The 19711-nt window shown below is 48.2% G+C and overlaps 2 protein-coding genes across 3 annotated transcripts; one reads left to right on the top strand and one right to left on the bottom strand.

Annotated features, from left to right (window-relative positions):
- The first annotated feature begins 102 nt into the window (after window positions 1–102).
- On the top strand, window positions 103–8699 carry TMPRSS12 (transmembrane serine protease 12). Its single transcript, XM_088180616.1, has 7 exons — window positions 103–160; window positions 254–283; window positions 840–1025; window positions 1959–2157; window positions 4681–4952; window positions 6012–6154; window positions 7343–8699. The coding sequence occupies exons 1-7, from the start codon at window positions 103–105 to the stop codon at window positions 7586–7588; spliced, it is 1134 nt and encodes a 377-aa protein (XP_088036742.1). The 3' UTR covers window positions 7589–8699.
- Window positions 8231–19711, bottom strand: ATF1 (activating transcription factor 1). 2 transcript variants are annotated; one of them, XM_014892487.2, is made up of 7 exons: window positions 16233–19711; window positions 14881–15009; window positions 13527–13627; window positions 13096–13226; window positions 12299–12478; window positions 12061–12220; window positions 8231–11179 (listed from the first exon to the last, which is right to left on the bottom strand). In XM_014892487.2, the coding sequence occupies exons 1-7, from the start codon at window positions 16341–16343 to the stop codon at window positions 11035–11037; spliced, it is 957 nt and encodes a 318-aa protein (XP_014747973.1). In that variant the 5' UTR covers window positions 16344–19711; the 3' UTR covers window positions 8231–11034. The 2 variants fall into 2 exon arrangements, with proteins under 2 accessions (XP_014747973.1, XP_088036936.1); XM_088180810.1 differs by lacking the exons at window positions 12299–12478; window positions 13096–13226; window positions 13527–13627; window positions 14881–15009; window positions 16233–19711 and having other exon boundaries at window positions 8231–10919; window positions 11026–11179; window positions 12061–12253.

Below are 19711 nucleotides of genomic sequence, written 5' to 3'. Positions count from 1 at the left end.
CCACGCTCCCTCATGGCTGTTCCACCTGATGGAACCTGAGCCCCCAAACCTGACCCTTGGCTCAGGTGAGGGTGGGACTCTCAGACCCGAACCTTTGCCCACATGAGGGTGAGACCCTTGACCCATGGCTCAGGGCTGAAAACCTTGACTGTCTGCAGAGGTGAGAGTGAGATCCCTGCTCTTCTGCCCGGGTGAGAGTGAATGCCCTGACCCTCTGCCCAGGTAAAGTTGAGCCCCCTGACCCTTTGTTCAGGTGAAGTTGAGTCCCTGACCCTCTGCCCAGGTAAGGCTGAACTCCCTGCCCCTTTCCCCGGGCTCGGGCAATCCCATTGACCCTTTACCTGTGTGAGGGCGATGCCCTTGATCATTTACCCGTGTGAGGGCGATCCCCTTGATCATTTACCCGTGTGAGGGCACGCTCCTTGTCCCTTTCCCCGGGCTCGGGCGATGCCCTTGCCCCTTTTCCGGTGTGAGGGCGATCCCCTTCATCATTTACCCGTGTGAGGGCGATCCCCTTGCCCCTTCCGCCGTGTGAGGGCGATGCCCTTGATCATTTACCCGTGTGAGGGCGATCCCCTTGCCCCTTTCCCTGTGTGAGGGCGATGCCCTTGATCATTTACCCATGTGAGGGCACACTCCTTGCCCCTTTCCCCGTGTGAGGGCGATGCCCTTGATCATTTACCCGTGTGAGGGCGATGCCCTTGATCATTTCCCCGTGTGAGGGCACACTCCTTGCCCCTTCCCCCGGGCTCGGGCTCGCTGACAGCGGTCGCTGAGGGCACGGCGGCCCCTCCTGCCCCTCACGGGCTCTCGCTCCGCGCTCCCGCCCGGCCCCTGAGGCCCCAACGTCCCGGTGGCGGAGCCGGCTCGGGCCGTTCGGCGCGGGCTGCCCTCAGGCCCCGCCGCCATCTTCGCCCCCGGGCCGGCGATGCGGCGGGCGCGGCCCGCGCTGCCGCTGCCGCTGCTGCTGCTGCTGCTCGCGGGGCCCCGGCCCGGCACGGCGGCCCCCAGGGACCCTGTGGACGGTACCGGGACCCAGCGGGGCCCAGGGGTTGGGGAAGGGGCTCCGAGCCTGAGCGCAGCGGGGTGAGGGGGGGGGCGGGCGGATAAACCTCGCGTTTACACGGAAATCTGAGGAACTGGCAAAGCAGCGGCGAGTGAGCGCGCTTAACCGCAAAGCTGTACACAAGAAATACACCTTAGTCAGATAAATAGGTGTTTCGCATTGGAGGAGAAAGTCCTGCGATCCCCAGACGCTGGGGTCTGTGAGGCAGCGAGTCGTGCAGTACAGAGATCTGTGGAATGGTTTTGGCTGGAAGGGAGGGACCTTAAATCCCATGGGCAGGGACACTTCCACCGTCCCAGGCTGCTCCAGCCCCAATGTTCAACCTGGCCCTGGACACTTCAGGGGCAGCCCCAGCTTCTCTGGGCACCCTGTGCCATGGCCTGCCCACCCTCACAGGGAGGAATTTCTTCCCGATATCTCATCTGACTGTGCCCTCTGGCAGTTTAAAGCCATTGTCCCTTGTCCTGGCACTCCTGGCCCTTGTAAATGGTGTCTCTCCATCTTCCCTGCAGCTCCTTCAGGCCACAGTTAAGTCAGCCCAAAGTTTTTTTCCTCCAGGCTGAACAATCCCAGTTCTCCCGAGCCTTTCCTCACAGCAGATCTGCTCCATCCCTCTAAACAACTCAATGGCCTCGTCTCCAACAGGTCCATGTTCTTCCTGTGCTGTGGTGATGCTGGAGATTTAAAAATCCAAAACCAAACCAAATTAAAAACAAACAAAAAACCACCACCAGCAGAAACCAAAAACACCCGCCAAAACCCCCAAACACCCAACCAAAACAGAAAAAACCCACCAATCAATAAACACACAGCTGCCCCAAAAGCTGAGTTTTGCCCTGCAGGTGTTCGAAGGAGCCGATTTTATTTTGTATTTTTGCTGTGTATTTTGCAGAGTGTCAGCAGCAGCTGCCGCTGGCCCGCAGTGCTGCATCCTGGATCGTGGGTGGCCACGAGGCCCCGGAGGGAGCGTGGCCGGGGGTGGTGAGCCTGCAGGTGCTGCGTGGAGGTGTGAGGTTCATGCACCTGTGTGGAGGTGTGCTGCTGAGCAGGAGAGCCGTGCTGACCGCCGGGCACTGCGTGGACGGCCGGACGTACGTGCTGGGGGACCCCTGGGCACCAGGCTGAGCCCCCTGGGCACCAGGCTGAGCCCCCTGGGCACCTGGCTGAAACCCCTGGGCACCATCTGACCCCTGGGCACCATCTGACCCCTGGGCACCAGGCTGAGTCCTGGGCAACATGGCTGAGCCCTGGGCACCAGGCTGAGCCCCCTGGGCACCAGGCTGAGCCCTGGGCACCAGGCTGAAACCCCTGGGCACCATCTGACCCCTGGGCACCAGGCTGAGTCCTGAGTACCATGGCTGAGCCCTGGGCACCAGGCTGAAACCCCTGGGCACCAGGCTGAGCCCTGGGCACCATGGCTGAACTCCCTGGGTACCATTGCTGAGCCCCCTGGGCACCCTGGGCACCAGGCTGAACTCCCTGGGCAGAATGGCTGAGCCCCCTTGGGTGTGGGGAAGGAGGCCAAGGGCACCTGAGTCGTGTCCCAGGGTGGCCAAAGGAGCAGAGCAGGGATTGTCCCCCTGTGCTGGGCACTGTGAGGCCACTCCAGTGCTGTGTCCAGTTCTGGGCCCTCATGATGAGGAAGATCTTGAGGGGCTGGAGGACATCCAGAGCCAGGAACAGGGCTGGGGAAAAGGTCGTGTTGAAAACATCTCCAAAACCATCAAGTCCAACTTGGGCCCCCACTGTCACCCTACAAATGAACACCACAAAAACCAGCAGCATGTAAAGGTTTCCTTGCAGGGAACAATTCAGGCAGTCATCAGGCTATTTTTTAGATTTATTTTAAGCAGCTCAGTTAACTGGACAGTCACAATGGCAGTAACGTGTGGGCAGCAGCACGTGGACAACTCAAGGGAAATCTGGTGTTGCTCAAAGGCACAGAATCAGCATCCCTGAGCTTGGAAAGGCCCTCCAAGGTTGGACCATCAAGTCCAGCCTGTGCCTGATCCCCACCTTGTCCCCAGCCCAGAGCTCTGAGTGCCACCTCCAGTCCTTCCCTGGGGATGGGGACTCCAAACCTGCCAACATCAGCAATATCCAGCCAAGAATCATAAATCAACATCGAGGGATCTTGGCTGTGCCCTTTTGGCCTGAGCCAGAATTACCTGGGTTGTTTCTAACAAAGAACTGTTTGGTTTTGATTTATAGATTTATATTATTGATTTACAGATTTATAGCCCTGAGCCTGGGCTTTTCCAGCTCTGGATCATTCACCCCAGCCTAGTGCTGGGATCATGGCTGGGGAAGGAGCTGCTCCCTGTGGAACAGCAGCTGGAGCAGGAGGATTCTCTCCCGTGCCAAATTTTCTGCTCCCTTCCCCAGCCCACTCCCCCCAAATTAGTTTGGGTTGCTTTGTTCCACAGAGCTCTGATTTTTCTGGTTAATAGAATTTTCTTAACCACTAAAACTCACCACAAAATGTTGTGGTATTTAGATTACAAACACTCCAATTCATTCATTATTCACTATTTCCTTTTTTCTTGTTGATCAGAACCAACAATTTGGCACTTAATTTTGGTGGGTTTTTTTGACAATGTGGTAATAAGTCCTCAGAACAGACTTTTAACTGCACTTACAGCAACTCTGGGGCATTTCAGCTCCCAGCAGTGGTTTATTTTCCAGCCTTTACCACAGTTGCACAATCTGCTTCAGTCAACATCGACTGTGTTGACTCAACCATGACCTGGGGGAAAGTGAAATGTAAAATCTGTGATACTCAGAATTTCATCCTTTATCAGGACTTTGTTACACCGGCTCCTTGTTTGCTTTTAACAAACATTTGCAATATAATGCCTCTTGAAATTATCAATTTAATTTTTACCTTAATTTTGGAGGTTAATTTGAATTTTATAGCTCATCCCAGGCCAAATTCAGATCTCAATGAATGACTTTACCCTTATTTCTAAATTTAATATTAACTTGATAGTCGCTATTTTAATTCTAGATCATGGATTTCCCAGGTCTAGCTACAAGTAGAGTCTTTAGGAGCATTGTGAGGGATGAGCCTCCTTCCATCATCCAGAACAAAACCATGTTTTCAGCTTTTTCAGATTAATATCTCCTGATGGCCTCTGCTGAGATGGGGTGGGAGGCAAAATCTGGGTGTCATCCTAAATCCTTAATCTGAATTTTCCTTCACAGCCATAACCAACAATAGGCAAAGGGAGTTCACATGGGCAGAAGGGTGATGAGGCAAATTTGCTCCAGGAAATATTTACTATGGAATTTCCAATGTATATTCCTAAAGGTGCATAAGCAAAAGCAGCCAGGGATAGAGGGGATATCGGGAACAAATTTCTCTCCTCCCTGTGAGGGTGGGGAGGGCCTGGCACAGGGTGCCCAGAGAATCTGGGGGTGCCCCTGGATCCCTGAGGTGTCCCAGGCCAGGCTGGATGGGGTTTGGAACACCCTGGGACAGTGGGAGGTGTCCCTGCCATGGCAGGGATGGGATGAGCTCTAAGGTGCCTCCAATCCAAGCCATTCCTGGCTTCCGTGATTCTGTGAAAACAAAGGGTTAACCAACAAAAAACCCCGGGAATTGTCTCTCGCAGGGATCCGTGCTCCTGGCGAGCCGTTCTGGGCGCGCACAACCTGCAGAAGCACGGCCCGCACACGGCCAGGAGGAGGATCAGGAGGATCATCGTGCACTCGCAGTTCAAGAGGGAAACCTTCGAGAACGACGTGGCTCTGTTGGAGCTGAAGTCAGCGGTGCGCTCCAGCCTCTACATCCAGCCCATGTGCCTGCCCCCGGCCGCGCTGGTGCCGCCCCTGGAGAACAGCTCCGACTGCTACATCAGCGGCTGGGGACGCACGGCCGAGAAGGGTACGGGGCACGTCCTGACCCGCACACCAGGGCTGCTGCCCGCGCCAGCTCCCCGAGCTCAGAATCTCACCTTGCGCTTGGATCTTAAAGGCCTTTCCTCACCTTTCGAGGGGGAATGGCACCAAACTGAAAGAGGAAAGGTTCAGATTAGATATTGGGAGGAAATCGGGAAATTAGAAATTGGGAAGAAATATATTCCTGAAGGTGTGTAAGTAAAAGCAGACAGGGATTGATGGGAGCAAATTTCTCTCCTCACCTTGTGAGATTGCCCAGTGCAGCTGTGGCTGCTCCATCCCTGGAAGTGTCCAGGGTCAGGCTGGACAGGGCTTGGAGTAACCTGGGATAGTGGAAGGTGTCCCTGCCCATGGCAGGGGGCTGGAACTGGATGATCTTTTAGGTTCCTCCCAACCCAAACCTTTCTGGGATTCCAACTGGATTTGCTCAGGTTATGGCCATCTCATACATTTATCTCTGCAGTGAGGATCTGCTTTCAGGGGTTTTCCATCACAAGCAGGTTAGACCCACACAGCTTTAACCACAGGATTACATTTCCCAGCCTTTCTTCCAAGTATGACATGAAAGAAAGGAAAATAAGCTCAGCTGATTCCAGATTTGTGGTATAGGTCAACGTGGGCTGCTGGAAACAGCTATTTTATTGAAAAGCAACAATTGTGATGGCACATGTTGTGAACTGAGGGGTTCTCATGGGATTTATGAATGGCTACACCCCCTCCAATTCCCTCTTTACTCCCACTGGGCACAGATTCAATGCCAGTTGGTGTCGTGTGTGGGAGCTTTGGGGTCAGCTGGGATTGTTTGATTGTATTTGATAAGGCAGGTGTATTATCATTGATGCTTCTTCTGAGGAAGAATTGCAAAATCTACATCAAACCCAAGTCTTCACACCTTTAACCCAGGGTTTGTGTCATACCCATGTCTAAACATGTCTGGGAACACACCTAGGTTGGCAAAACAAAAAAAAAAAACAACAAACCACCACAGTAAAATTGCTACACACCCCAGCATATTTCACCTTTCTAAATTCTGTCTCCATTCAAGGTAAAACCTCATCTGTGCTAAAAGAAGCCCAAGTGGGAATCCTCCCTCCCAGCCTGTGCAACAGCTCCGAGGGCTACGCGGGGCTCGTGGATGACAAAGCGCTCTGCGCCGGCGCCTGGGCCGGAGGCACCGACAGCTGCCAGGTGAGAAGGGAGCCCTGCCCACCTGCCCCACCTGCCTCGGGGCAACTCCCAAGCCAGAGGCTCAGCAGCGTCGTCATTGGTAGTAGAGTTAATTAAAATATCGGAAATGTTGACTGGAAAACACGTCAAACGCAAAGGAAGCATCGTGAAAGGGTGGGATGGTGATTGCAAAGCAAAAATGTACACAAAGAATTTGGTGCTATTGGGAAGATGACAGGAATAGGGGAACAAAGGATGAAGAATGCAACATTTTTATGCCACAAAGGTGTCAGTAAATTATATATGAGACAAAACGCTGGACACTGCACCATGCAGTGTGTGAAGCACACGTATGTCCCACCTGCTCTTACACTGGAGAGCAGCATGGACACAGGTAAGGCTCAGGGATGTGGTTCAGGGACAGGGCTCTAGGAAGTGGCTCAGGGATGTGGCATGATTTCCATTTAAATTCTCAGCAATCACCACCTCTTTCTCGGAAAAGCCAGTTCTCAGGTCCAAAGCACTGGCAGAAGCTGCAGCACCAGCTGGGACATGGAGACATTTTTAATTAAACCCCATAATGTATCCTAAGTGCTTTGTCTGATACACTTCCTGCTTCTCTCAGCAGTTTTCCCTGAGCAGGTGACACGGCCAAGACACAGGATGTGTGCTCCTCACTGTGTCTCTTGGAGCTCCCAGACCGTGTGGATGAATTCCCCAGTTCAGTGAGGAGTGAAAGTTTAGGTTTAGGCATGAAAAGGTGCAGAGAGAAAACAGAACCCGAGTTAAAAGATACTGAAGCAGTGCAGGCCTGGGGCTCTGTTCAGTGCAGTGTCCTGGCCAGAATCAGGAGGAATTTCTCAGTGGAGCTGCCCAGGGAGGTTTGGAGTCCCCATCCCCAGGGAAGGACTGGAGGTGGCACTCAGAGCTCTGGGCTGGGGACAAGGTGGGGATCAGGCACAGGCTGGACTTGATGGTCCAACCTTGGAGGGCCTTTCCAAGCTCAGGGATGCTGATTCTGTGTCTTTGAGCAACACCAGATTTCCCTTGAGTTGTCCACGTGCTGCTGCCCACACGTTACTGCCATTGTGACTGTCCAGTTAACCGAGCTGCTTAAAATAAATCTAAAAAATAGCCTGATGACTGCCTGAATTGTTCCCTGCAAGGAAACCTTTACATGCTGCTGGTTTTTGTGGTGTTCATTTGTAGGGTGACAGCGGGGGCCCCCTGGTGTGTTACCACCCTGACACTGACAAGTATTTCCTCATTGGCATCGCCAGCTTTGGGGTGGGCTGTGGCCGCCCCAAGTACCCCGGGATCTACGTGCGCCTGTCCCAGTACAGAACATGGATAAAAACAAAACTGCTGTTGATTAACAAGACTTGGAACCCCCTGAGCACCACGCTCAGCATCCTCCTGGCTGTGGTACACACAGTGCTGGCACAGATTTTGTAGAGGGGCAAAACATCGTGGAGGTGAGATTAAAAAAAAAAAAAAAAAAAAAAAAAAGCTTGGAGAAAAATCAGCTCCCTCCTGATTCCCAATAAAACCAAGAGCCAAAGGATGTGCACTTACTTTTTAGAAGTTATGTTTGCCGTTGTGTTTTTTGTTTCCTGCCTCTGATATCCACACTGACAGGAGAGGAAACAGTAACAGCCTCGGCACTAATAAGGAAAATCGAATACAGAAATGTCATCAACTGGACAAACACTTCCTTGCCACTCTGTTTCTGTGCTTTCCCAGCCATCAGAAGGTGAAACAAACTCGGTGACACCAGGAGGGTTTGGGGTGGCAGATGCTCCCCCTGCCGGGCAAAAACCAGCAGAGCACACCAAGGTTTTAATTAACCATTTAATTAACCAAACCTTAACTGTGGCTCAGCTTATTGCACACAAAGAAGGTAAAAAAATCCCTGCAGGAAGATAAAAGCTGTTCCGCACTCATGATTTCTAGCACTGTGTCCAAGTGCCATTTCCTCCACTAAAATTGGCTTATTTATTCCTGGCTGGCATATGATTTGATCCACACAGGTATTCACAACCTGGTCACCACCACTGCAGCTCTAACTTCATTAAAAATAAATAGGGACCATCAGAATTATAATATTTTAGCGACTTTATTTACCAAGATCAAAATTTGCAACCATTAATTGTTTCAACAAATATTTACAATTCATGGAAAGCACGGACTGTTTGGAACCAACCAGCAGAACAGCATCAGCTGCTGCATCTCTTACCCTCAGGAATGAGATTTTACTCTTTAAAATCGAGATTTGAAAGTAAATCCAAACTAAGAACTTCATAATCAGTGCTTAAAGAACAAACTTGTGTTACTGTTTATTATTTCCATGATGAAAAACCAGCTGTTCTTTTCCAACACATGATTTTAAGAGTATAAAAATTGACTCCTGGTGTGTCTGGCAGGACAGGTGCTTCCCTTGCTGGATACAAGAAGAATTGGCCACCAGGTTTTTACAGTCTTAACACTTGATATTTTTTTGTTTATTATTGTTCCATATTACAAAAGAAAAAAAAGAAAAAAAAAAAAAAAAAAAAAAAAAAGAGAACACAGTGAGGATGAGCTACCACAGAGTTCCCAAAGCAGTTGAGAACTGCAGGTCAAACCCTCTCCCCCATGCCAGGTTACACAGAGCTGAGGGAAGGTCCAGTTCTCTGAGGTGCACGTTCCAGGCTGTTCCATTTTCCTGAAATTCCACCAAAGAAACAGGAAACGCCAGCAGCTCCCTCACTTTAGGACTTCCCCTACCTTATTTCTGATGTGCCACAAAAAGTTTTTTCTGACATGATGACGACCAGGAGTCACACTCCAGCCTGACCTAAAGGAAACATTGGGACTCGTGCCCACAGCAATCAGAGACTTGGGAACTTCAGGGGAAAAAAAAAAAAAAATCCTTTTCTAGCCCACTAACCAGGAGATTGTGGAATGCAGATTCCTCATGGCAAAGAGCTCTGCTTGCTACAAGTCCATTAATTTCCAAATTAAATCAAAAATACTGATTGACCATGGGATAAGCATTACACATCCAGGGAGGGAGCAGAGCTTGGAATTCCATCCAGATCTGAGCTAGCACGACACACACAGAGCTCTCACAGTCCATCGTGTAATTCCCACTGACAGAACTGGAAGCAGGATTCAATCCCAGCTATGAAATGGTTTATTACTCATGCAAGAAGCACTGCAGTCACCCACAGCACCTGTCCAGGAGCACGGCCTGGCCACCAGGACCCTCTCCTGGCCACCAGGACCCTGTCCTGGCCACCAGGGTGACACCTTGGCCAGGACTGGGTCCTCACCAGAACCATGTCCTGCCCACCAGGCCCACAGCCAGACAGCTCTGGGGGGGTCTCCAAGAATGGAGATCGTGTCAAACTTTTCATTTTCACCTGAAACGAATTAAAATTGTACAAACTGGACTCTCTGACACAACGAGATCTCATGTGCAGATATTGTCAACTCTGGGGAGTAAAAAGCCCTAATTCCTTTTTTTTCCCCCCTCTTTTTTTCCCCCCCAATACTCTTTAGGATCCGTTTTTTCTGCAAGTTGCCTACAGACATACAAAATTAATTCAAGTATCTCCTACACCAAAGAGGATCTCATTTGACTTTGTACTATCCATAAAAATATATCCTTGAAAATCTGGTTCACAAAATATTTCATTTGGTTACTAAAATGAAAGATATAAACTGTCAAAATACGTATAGAAACTCAATTTCAGGTTTTGTAAAGATCACAATTTAGCTACAAAATATACCAACCATCTCCCTGTTTGCAATATAGAATTTGCTTACAAAGACACCATTACTTTGCAAAATAGCTCCTACCTTACAAAATTAGGCTGGAAATTGTAATTTTCTACTTCCAGCAATAAACCAGAGATTAGAACCTCATAACCCTTTGGTATAGATCTTCCATTTTTTACTACATCATTTTTCTTCTATTTGGTTTCACGTTCCAAAGCCTGGGAGAATCCCCAGCCAGGACAAGCATTGAGTGTTTAATTGTAGATATGATCAGCACACAATTTAATTTTCAATGATTGATGTTTCTCATGCCCAGAACTAAGAACAAACTCTTGCAAAATTAAAAAATTTCAGAAGTTTAATCTCAGAAATTCTTCAGAACTTTTGTCACCAGTCCTTGTCCCTCCCACTGTGCTTTAAAATCATTGATGTGTTGAATTCTCTACGAAAATCAGCACAATTTTCCCTGCCTCAGACATTTCCAGGACCAAACCTCTTGCTGCCTTCTGCAGATCCTTCCCCAATCTGATAAAAACGCCAAACATGGAAAAAAACCATCCCAACTTTTTCAACTGCCATCTGAGAAAGAGTAAAAACATAATTTATACCTCGAGCAAAGTATCAGCTTTTTTATCATCTGCACCTGTAAATATCAACTTACAGGTTAAAATAAAAATATTTACAGACAAATAACTGAAGGAAAAAGGCTTGAAAAAGAGTAAGAAATCAAAACATACACTGGTTATAAACGTTACTAATAATGTCAGCTATGGCAAGGATTCTGTTTCATCCATGTTTCCTTTGTAACCAAATTTTACCTCCCTTAGCAGAGGTATCCGTAGGAATTTTCAAAAAACTCTCATCACCTGCCTCGCCACGTGTCCTTCCACTGTAGCTGCAATCTTGAATTTATCAGTTTCCAGTTGTGCCAGCAGGAATTTTGGTGAGGTTTTCTTGTTTCCTGTTTGTACTTTGTCACCAACGTGTTGTAAAGAAAATCTATGGAGTCTTTGAGCTGTGAAATCTAGGTAGAAAAGTTTCATTTTTTGACCTTTCATCTAGTTTAAAAAATTCAGTATAAAAAAAAAAAAATTTCCTCTGATATTTCACCAGTCCCCAAAGGCTTTTACCTTCTCTTCTTACACACTTTTATGACAGTAAAGATCTTTCAAAGTTTTTAGCTCTTCAATTAGAGTTTTGTTCTGATTTTCCAGGACTGCCACTCGATTTTCCAAACATTTCACATATTCCTTCTTCTTCCTACGGCATTCCCGGGCAGCTTCTCTGCAACAGAGAAGCAGAGTTCTTCATTTTAGGTGTGAGATCTATTTTCTGAACATCACAATACTGACCAATATTGGAACTGGAACAAAACCAAGCCAAAACTGCCTGAGGAGAGCAGGAAATTCTGCAGGATCTGGTAACACCCACGGCAGCCAATCTGCAGGGGAAACCCAGTTTTGGTTTCTCCACACTGTGAGGCTTGAGGGACATGGCTGGGGCACAACTTCCCATGGCTGGGGCAAAAATTGCTGTACCTGGGGCAAAAATTCCCATGGCTGGGGCAAAAATTCCCATGCCTGGGGCACAACTTGCCATGTTTGGGTGTGCTCAGGTGGGGAAAGAGGCCAAGGGCACCTGGGCTGTACCTGCCATGGGATTGCCCCCCTGAGCTGGACACTCTTGAGGCCCTTCCCTCACTGCAGGTGAAATACAGACAGGCTGGAGCATATCCAGAGCTGGGATGGAGCTGGGGAAGGAGCTGGAGAATTCCTGAGGGAGCTGGGGGGGCTCAGCCCGGAGAAAAGGAGGCTCAGGGGGGACCTTCTCCCTCTCCACAGCTCCCTGACACGAGGGGCAGCCAGGGGCAGGGGGGTCAGGCTCTGTCCCCAGGGAACAGGGACAGGAGGAAATGGCCTCAGGCTGTGCCAGGGCAGGCTCAGGTTGGACAGCAGCAGGAATTTCCCCATGGGAAGGGTGGTCAGGCACTGGAAGGGGCTGCCCAGGGTGGTTTGCAGTGCCCATCCCTGGAGGTGTGACTCAGTGCTCTGGTGGAGATCTGTCACAGGATTTATGATCCTGGAAGTCTTTCCCAAGCTCAGTGGCTGCAGGATCTCAGCACAGCAAACTCAGCACCCCCTCAGAGCTCAGGTGCTCTCACATACCTGTTCTTCATCAGCCTGATCTCCCGTTTCAGCTGGGGATCGTCCGTCTTGCTGGTCTGTGACGTCAGAGTGACCGGGGACGTCATCACCACGGTCTGGGGCAGGGAGGACGTGGTGGGCGTGGTGCGGATCTGGTAGGTCTGCATGTCCCCAGAGGCAGCTGGGGGACACAGAGGGGCAGCATTAGCGGGTGACACTCAGGTGACAGGGCTGTAACCACATCCCCGGGGCTACTCACTCTGCACCACCACCTGGTTGCTGGGCACCAGGATCTGCTGCCCATCCGAGGTCTGGGCGTACTGCAGGATGGTGGTCCCGGGCTGGGAGCTGCTGGTGTTGGCCATGGTCAGAGTCTGCAGGCCCTGCACCCCGTCTGCCCCCGGCCCTGCCAGCTGCAGCCCGTTGGCCGCGATGGCAACTGCGAGGGAAGGACATGGACAAGAGGGTTTGTAGAGCACAAAATAAATCACAGCATCCTAGGATGGGTTGGGAGGAACCTTAAAGCTCATCCAGTGCCATGGGCAGGGACACCTCCCACTGTCCCAGCTGCTCCAAGCCCTGTCCAACCTGGCCCTGGGCACTGCCAGGGATCCAGGGGCACCCACAGCTTCTCTGGGCAACCGTGCCAGGGCATCCCACCCCCCCATGAACACCAAGTGGGAACATCAAAGGAACAAATCCTAATTTTCTGTACCTCTCTGATACCACAGGAGCCTTTTAGTGGGTCCTATGACTGATATACATATATATATCTATAGATATATCTATACATCTATATAGGTGTCTTCACTGACATGTTGGGTTAAATCCAGCAAAGAACAGCACTGTGTGCTCCATACCAACAAATGTCTTAATGTGCAAAAAATTTAAATTACAAGGCACTGAGTCTGTAAACACCAGTTACTTCTATGTACTAACTTTATTGCCTACTAGATAATAACCAAATTCTGTCCTTCATCTTGCTCAAATATTTAAGGAAATCTGTTTTTTGAGGCAAGTTGAAGAAAAGCTGTGAGGATATTTTGGATAACTTACTGTACTGTCCAGTGCTTGTCTGGTAGATGGGCGTGGGGACAGACATGGAGGTGACAGTGGAGACTCCAGGACTTTCCTCATCTCCTTTTCTATCCCGTGTGTCTTCAGAAGAAAGATCTTTCAAAATTTTTCTGTGAAAAAAAGGAATCTGACATTTGACTGCACTCCTGACTTCAGGAAAATGATACAACTGAGTAAAATTAACAGCTGGTGAACATTTTGCCCTGTACAAAATCCTGCTGAGGCCAATCTCCACTTAGTGGAGTCAAAGTTTCCTCACAGCAACGATGGCTCAGAACGTTCAGTGCATGAACAGATTCACTGCATGTTTCAAGGGAAAGAAAACAACCTGGAGGGCAGCAGAATACTGCAAAGCATGGGGAGAGCTGGTTTGGCTCCAAATAAAAACCCCAAGTGTGTCACACCCGTACCGGTAGGATGGACGACGAGCCAAGATGCCTCGAGCCTTCTGTGAGGAGCCAATGCTGTCTGAGGAGTCCTGAGAGTCCTCACTCTCAGACAAGGAAGATACCTGGTGAGAAAGGGAACAGGAACACCAGGTCAAACACAGAAAGCACCTGGAAACTTGTAGGTACAAGAGGAGCAGTGGGGTTTGTTGGTGAGAATGTAAAAGTGCAATGAAAATCATATTTAAGGCAGCAGCACGTCAGGGAGTAAATACACAAAGTACTATCTACAATTTTCTTTATTTCACTGTGTGCTCATCCAGTTCCAAGTGTTATTTTGTCTCTGATGCTCCTTATTAGTGAACAAAACATTTATTTGTTCTTATCCATGTGCCAGTAACAAAGTGCAGAGGAATGCACAGAGCTCTGGGAAAAGCCTCTCACTGAACTCAGACACAGAGCAGCCTATGATCAGCAGGGAAAAAAAAAAAACCTGCTCGTGTTGTACCCCTTTTTTCCCCTCCCAACAAAGCCACAATGCTCATAAATTACAGAAAAGGAATGAATCCAGTCAGTGCAATGAGGGGGAAGGAAAAGGAAAGAGACTTTAACAGACACGAGCACCACCAAGCAGCCAATGCAGACGTTTGAGAGCTTTCAGCAGTGACACGTTCTCCTCTCCCTGCTCTGATGTTTTTGTCAGCACTGCCAGCTGGCAATCCCTGCCAGGTATCTTCTCCTGGGATCAGTTTAGGGTGGTTTGAGGAGAGGGGTGTGGGACAAGGATCGGGGACAAACTGCTGGGCTTTAGGGCAGCTCCTCCCTCCCCTGGCAGGGGGATCCCAGGGGAACTCCAGGTCCCCAAGGGCTCTGCAGCAGGGGCTGAGTGGAGCAGGAACAAACTCAACTCCCTGGGTACCTCTTGGAAGGGACTCTTACAAAAATCACATGGCAAGGGAGTAAGAGACACAAGGAGAGACCTGGGTACGACCAGAAGGGAGGACAGGACAGCATGAGAGCACCCAGCAGCTCCCTCCCCTTCAGGCAGCTCCACCTTTCCCAAACACTCATTTTAATCCACTATGAATTATTCTGCTATTCCCCACTCCCCTCCTTTGGCTGCCAAGGCACCACCTGCAGAGCTGTGGGCTGGATTTGTTAATAAAGGGAGGTGACACCAAATGGTTTCGTTCTGACTCCAAAGGTGACTTCCCACCAGGAAGGATTTCGAGCCCAAAGGAGGGAATCCCACAGGGCTGTCCTTGGATTGCTCACTGTCCCTGACAGCTGGGGCTGAGAAGTCTCTGAGCACCTTTTCACACCTTCCCACCTACACGACTGCAGAGGTGGGGGGTGTTTAAAGCCCTTCTGGAGTTACCTGCACGGTTTGCACCTGAGGGGAGTGGATCACAGAGGAGGACTGAGCTGTCTGAATGACTCCCTGGACCTGGACTTGCTCTCCAGGAAGCTGAACCACTGTGAGAGGAGCAGAACCTCTGAGAGACATCTACAACAGACCAAAAACCATCAGTAAAACCTTTGTGCCACGGGACTCAGGAAGTGCAACACGTGGAGGAAAACTGGTGGAGAACCCAAATTAGCAGCTTATTTTAATTCTAATTAAGTCACTGAAGTACCTTTAAAGATGCACATTTTTTTAGACATTATTTGCATATGAAAAACGCTGAAACAATTCATTTCCTTTGGTTGGAGAAAAATCAAATGTGGTATTGTGTCACATAAGCAAATATGTGATATTATGTAACATATTAAAAACGTGAAAATGCTTCAGCTTCCCAGAGGGTTTGTAGTTTTGATGTTGAACTCACATAAGTCTTTGCACTTTAATTCAATTTATATTGTTCACATTTCCATATGTTCACAAAAAAAATAAAAATTCAAGTTGTTTGCTGTATTTACTGTAAGTAAATAACCACCTTTGCCATGAAATTTCTTCACTACTTTTATTAATCTGAAATACATGAGAAGATGAAGGGATCATTAAAATACACACAGCTGAATTTCCAGTCAATTTTGTATCATAACTCATGATATTAAGGGACAATCAGAACTTTATATAAAAACAGATCAGGAAACCAGCCTGGAAACAAACCCCAGCACACCTGCTGATATTCTCTCCTCTCCTATTTCTAAATTTTGCATCAAAATTCCAATTGCCTCCACAGGATAAACAGTGGATGAGCTGTAAAACATTTGCTTTTTCCCAGGAAAAGCCTCCTGGAAGGATTCACTCCCTCACCAGTTCTAAAGGATTCAGGTTAAAGCTCTGACAAGGATGTCACCTTAGAGGAAGAATCTCAAATATTCAAGTTGATATGGTTTATTAGGCTAAATATGTTCATGTTGGGCTAAAATCCAAGTGTTTCCATGGTGCTGAGTACCCAGGATTGCTGCTACTACAAAAAGAGCTGGAAATGCTTTTTCTAAGGAAAAAATGAAACCAGGCCTTCATTTATTCCTGAGCAGCTCCTGTAGTCGACTAAACCCAGATCTGGGCTGCACTTTGCACTGTACAAACACAAAAATTACCTTTTTAAACACTTTTAAATTAATTTTATGCCATCCACCATCAAACAAACACACTTTTCTCAGCCTCTTTGTGCTTTTTCTTCTCTGAATTCTTCTCAGAATGCACCTATAAGTTTGCAGCACATAAGAAGTGGCTCTGAACTCCCTGAAATGTTTGCTGAGATCCAGCCCAGGCTTTACCTGTTGAGCAATATGAGAGAGCTGAGCTGCCTGGAGGGTTGTACCTTGTACAGCTGAGGGCTGGGACGGAACAGAGCTGCTGCTGCCACCCTTGTGCACCTCTTCCATCATCAGCTACGAGAAAAACCAGTTAAATCCAGTTAGTAACACATCTGGACAGCACACAGGTGCCCAGTTCCACCCGTGTTTTATGCCCTCAGTGCCTGGTGATTCTGGTCTCACTGGGACAAGTTCAGTGAGCTCTTTGCCCTCCAATTCTCAATATCCCACCTAACCCTGCTCTCTTTCAGCTTGAAGAAAACCAAGATTCTTTATACTAAAGAATATCTTTCTCTAAGTAAGATAATTTCCAAAAATATTTTAGCCAAGCTACCAGCCAAACCTATTTTAAACTATCTGAAGGTGTATAAAAACAAACCAGGGACTCAAATCAAAGTGAAGAGAACACAGTTTTGAATTTTAAGAGTCACTCTGTCTTGATGTAATGCAGTCAGCAACACTTCTCTCATGTCTAAGATTTTATATTTAACTGTTGAGCGTCTTGCCAGCATCCCCCCTCGGATTCTGGGGGATTCAGGGATGCACAAATGCAGGTTTCAGCTGGGGGGAGTGGGCGGACCAGCCTGGAGCATTAAAAGCTGATGGGTGAGTGTTAAACATTTTGTCACAGAAGGTTTGAAAGTGTTGAAAGGACAGTTGCTATGAGACTGGAAATTACATTTCTTTCTGTGGAAATGTGAGTCATTGATTTTTCCCTGCTGAGCTGAACCACAGCACGCAGCCCAGAGATCACTCCTGGGGGGAAGAGTCAACCAAGAGCACGGTCCTGCTCTGAGGGGTCCAAAAATGTCACTAAAGCAGGGCTTTGTGGGGACAAAACCGGGTGACACAAAAACTACGAGAGATGGAGGATTGGGATTGTTCAGCCTGGAAAAGAGAAGCTCCAGGGTAACCCAACTGTGCCTTTGCAGCCCCTGAAGGAGCTGTAAAGATCATTTACAAGGGTCTGGAGTGACAAGAAAAGGGGCAAGGGCTTCCCACTGACAGAGGGCAGGGCGGGATGGGATTTTGGGAAGGAATTTCTCCCTGAGAGAGGCTGGGGATGCCCCTGGATCCCTGGCAGTGCCCAAGGCCAGGCTGGACAGGGTTTGGAGCAGCCTGGGACAGTGGAAGGTGATCCAGGCAGGGGCCTGGAACGAGACGTTCTTTAAGGTCTCTCCCAGCCAAAACAAATCCACGGTTCTGTGTGTCCCTTCCAGCACAGACCAATCCTTCCCCAGACAATGATGCAGCTTCCCAACATCCTCATCCTGCAAACATTCAAGATTAGGAGCAGGATTCATGACAAACCTGCAGTGGACACAGCTTTATCTGTCCTCAGACACAATTTTAGCTTTTATAAAGAAAATCGACATTTTGCACCTTGCAAAGGTTAACCAGGGCCCCTCAAACCAAAATCCAGGCAGCAGCAAAAATGACAATAAATTTCCAGTGCTACAGAAACCTCCATTCATTTCTGTAGTGCTAAACCACAGCCTGCCCTCCCTGCTATTCATTTCTCTACCTTAGTGTCCCATGAAAGACTCAAAACAGCCTGCAAGAAAGAGTGAAACCAATAAAAGCCCCCAATAAACACCCCAGAGGGTTTTGCTGACCTTTCTCTCACTGGTGTGAAGTTCTGCTTACAGGAATAAAAGATAAAGTATTTCCCATTAGAAATAGGGGTTTTGAGTTTAATTCATCCCTGCTTGCTCCGGAATATTTAATTATTCATCCAACATCGATCAATAAAAAGATTTAGCACAAGGATTGCAACAAGATGGAAATTCACTCTGCACCTCACAGCCTCTGGAGATGTGAGTGTCACACAAGACTTTAACTTTATTTAGCTGGAAAACCAGGAATTTCCCCTGGATTAGCATCTACCTGTGTGAAGAGAGAGGTTCTAAGGAAAAACCTCAGCCTGCAGGTCTAAAGCTCTGACAAGAAGCACCAAAAAGGATAATACCTGAGCACAGCCACCCCCAGGTGAAACTGCTCTGACAGCTGCATTTCATTTATTTAGCTGAAAGCTTTGGGGTGAAGAAAGAATTCTGCAGTCACAGAACAATGACAAGAGGAGCAACACCCAAGGCTTTATTGTCCCAATCTGTACAAACACCACTTCTTTATAACCAGACAGGTAAGGGTGGTGATTTTCACAGCAAACCCGAAGTCTCCGTGCAGCTCCACCTCAAAAGTCATTTCACTGAAAGGATTTTGCAACAGCAGCTCGTGAAATTTGCTTTAAGGACTCCTAAAATTCTGGGCATCATCTCCCTCCAGACAAGAAAATTTATCCCACTTCAAACCTGAGCCTCAAAATCACCTTCCTCTGAAACGTAAACAGCAATGTCACAGTTCATGGGAGCATGTTTCATTTCTCAAAGTTCACAGACGCCCTCCAAATGCCACGGGCTTCAGTGTGCATGAACCACCACGCAAAACCATCAGAAACACATTAATTAAAAAAGAAAACTCATTCCCAAAACTTCCACTGATTCACTAATTCTGTAAATTCTCCAAAATGCTACACAGAGCACCAGAGGGAGAAACCAAGTTCTGTTTTGCCCTTGCAAACTGAGCAGAGGAAAGGTTTGAATGATGTTTCATCAGTGAAATATTCTAAGAGCCAATTGATTATATTTTTTATAACATCAGAAATAAACGAATATTTGACACAGAATGTTATTCTCAAATAGTGACAGGAGTCAAATTCTGACATTTACAAATTGCACAAAGGGATTTCAAAACATTTTCTTAAATGATACTTAAGTAATCTGGGGGAATTTGGGCTCCTCAAAATCAGCTGCTTTCAGCAGTGAAAATATTATTCACCTAATTTTGCCATTAAGACACTTGGAGAAAATTTGCTCACCTAGAAAACTGACAGAACTCCATTTTTTCCCCCCAGAAATCAATAAAAGACACAGCAAAGGGCAGCACATCCCAAGATGTGCCAGAAAGCAAGTCACCGTGCCCAGTCACTGCTCCAGATTCCATCCCACAAACACACAAAGTTATTCCTTAAAACTCCAGGAGCACTTTCCTCATAGGATTTCTCCCACTCTCCCCACCCAGCACCAGCCTGGACAGGAACTTCCCATGACAGGACCTTCAGAAATGAACGCTGCAGCCTAAAAATATCAGTATTTTATCCTCATCGGGGACCTGATAGTTGTGAGAGAAAAACAGCCCAGAGATCATTTATATCCCATTTCGATCATTTATATCTCGCCGCCCTGAATCCACCCGATCCTCACGGAGCACTGGAACCAAGGCTCAGACACGGGGCTGGGGGGAAATTCATAGAGGATAGGTAAGGACGCTCATTACCGGCGGTTTAGTTACGATAAAGCCGAGTTTGTCACCGGGCAGGATTCGGGGATCAAACACCGGCCGGAGCCGTCACCCCCAGACCCTTCCCCGCATTCCCGAGG

This window comes from Sturnus vulgaris, chromosome 30 (assembly GCF_052056855.1).
Source record: "Sturnus vulgaris isolate bStuVul1 chromosome 30, bStuVul1.hap1, whole genome shotgun sequence".
NCBI classification, from domain to species: Eukaryota; Metazoa; Chordata; class Aves; order Passeriformes; family Sturnidae; genus Sturnus; species Sturnus vulgaris.
Note: the sequence above shows the minus strand (reverse complement) of the source record. Positions and strands in the feature narration are given on the sequence as shown.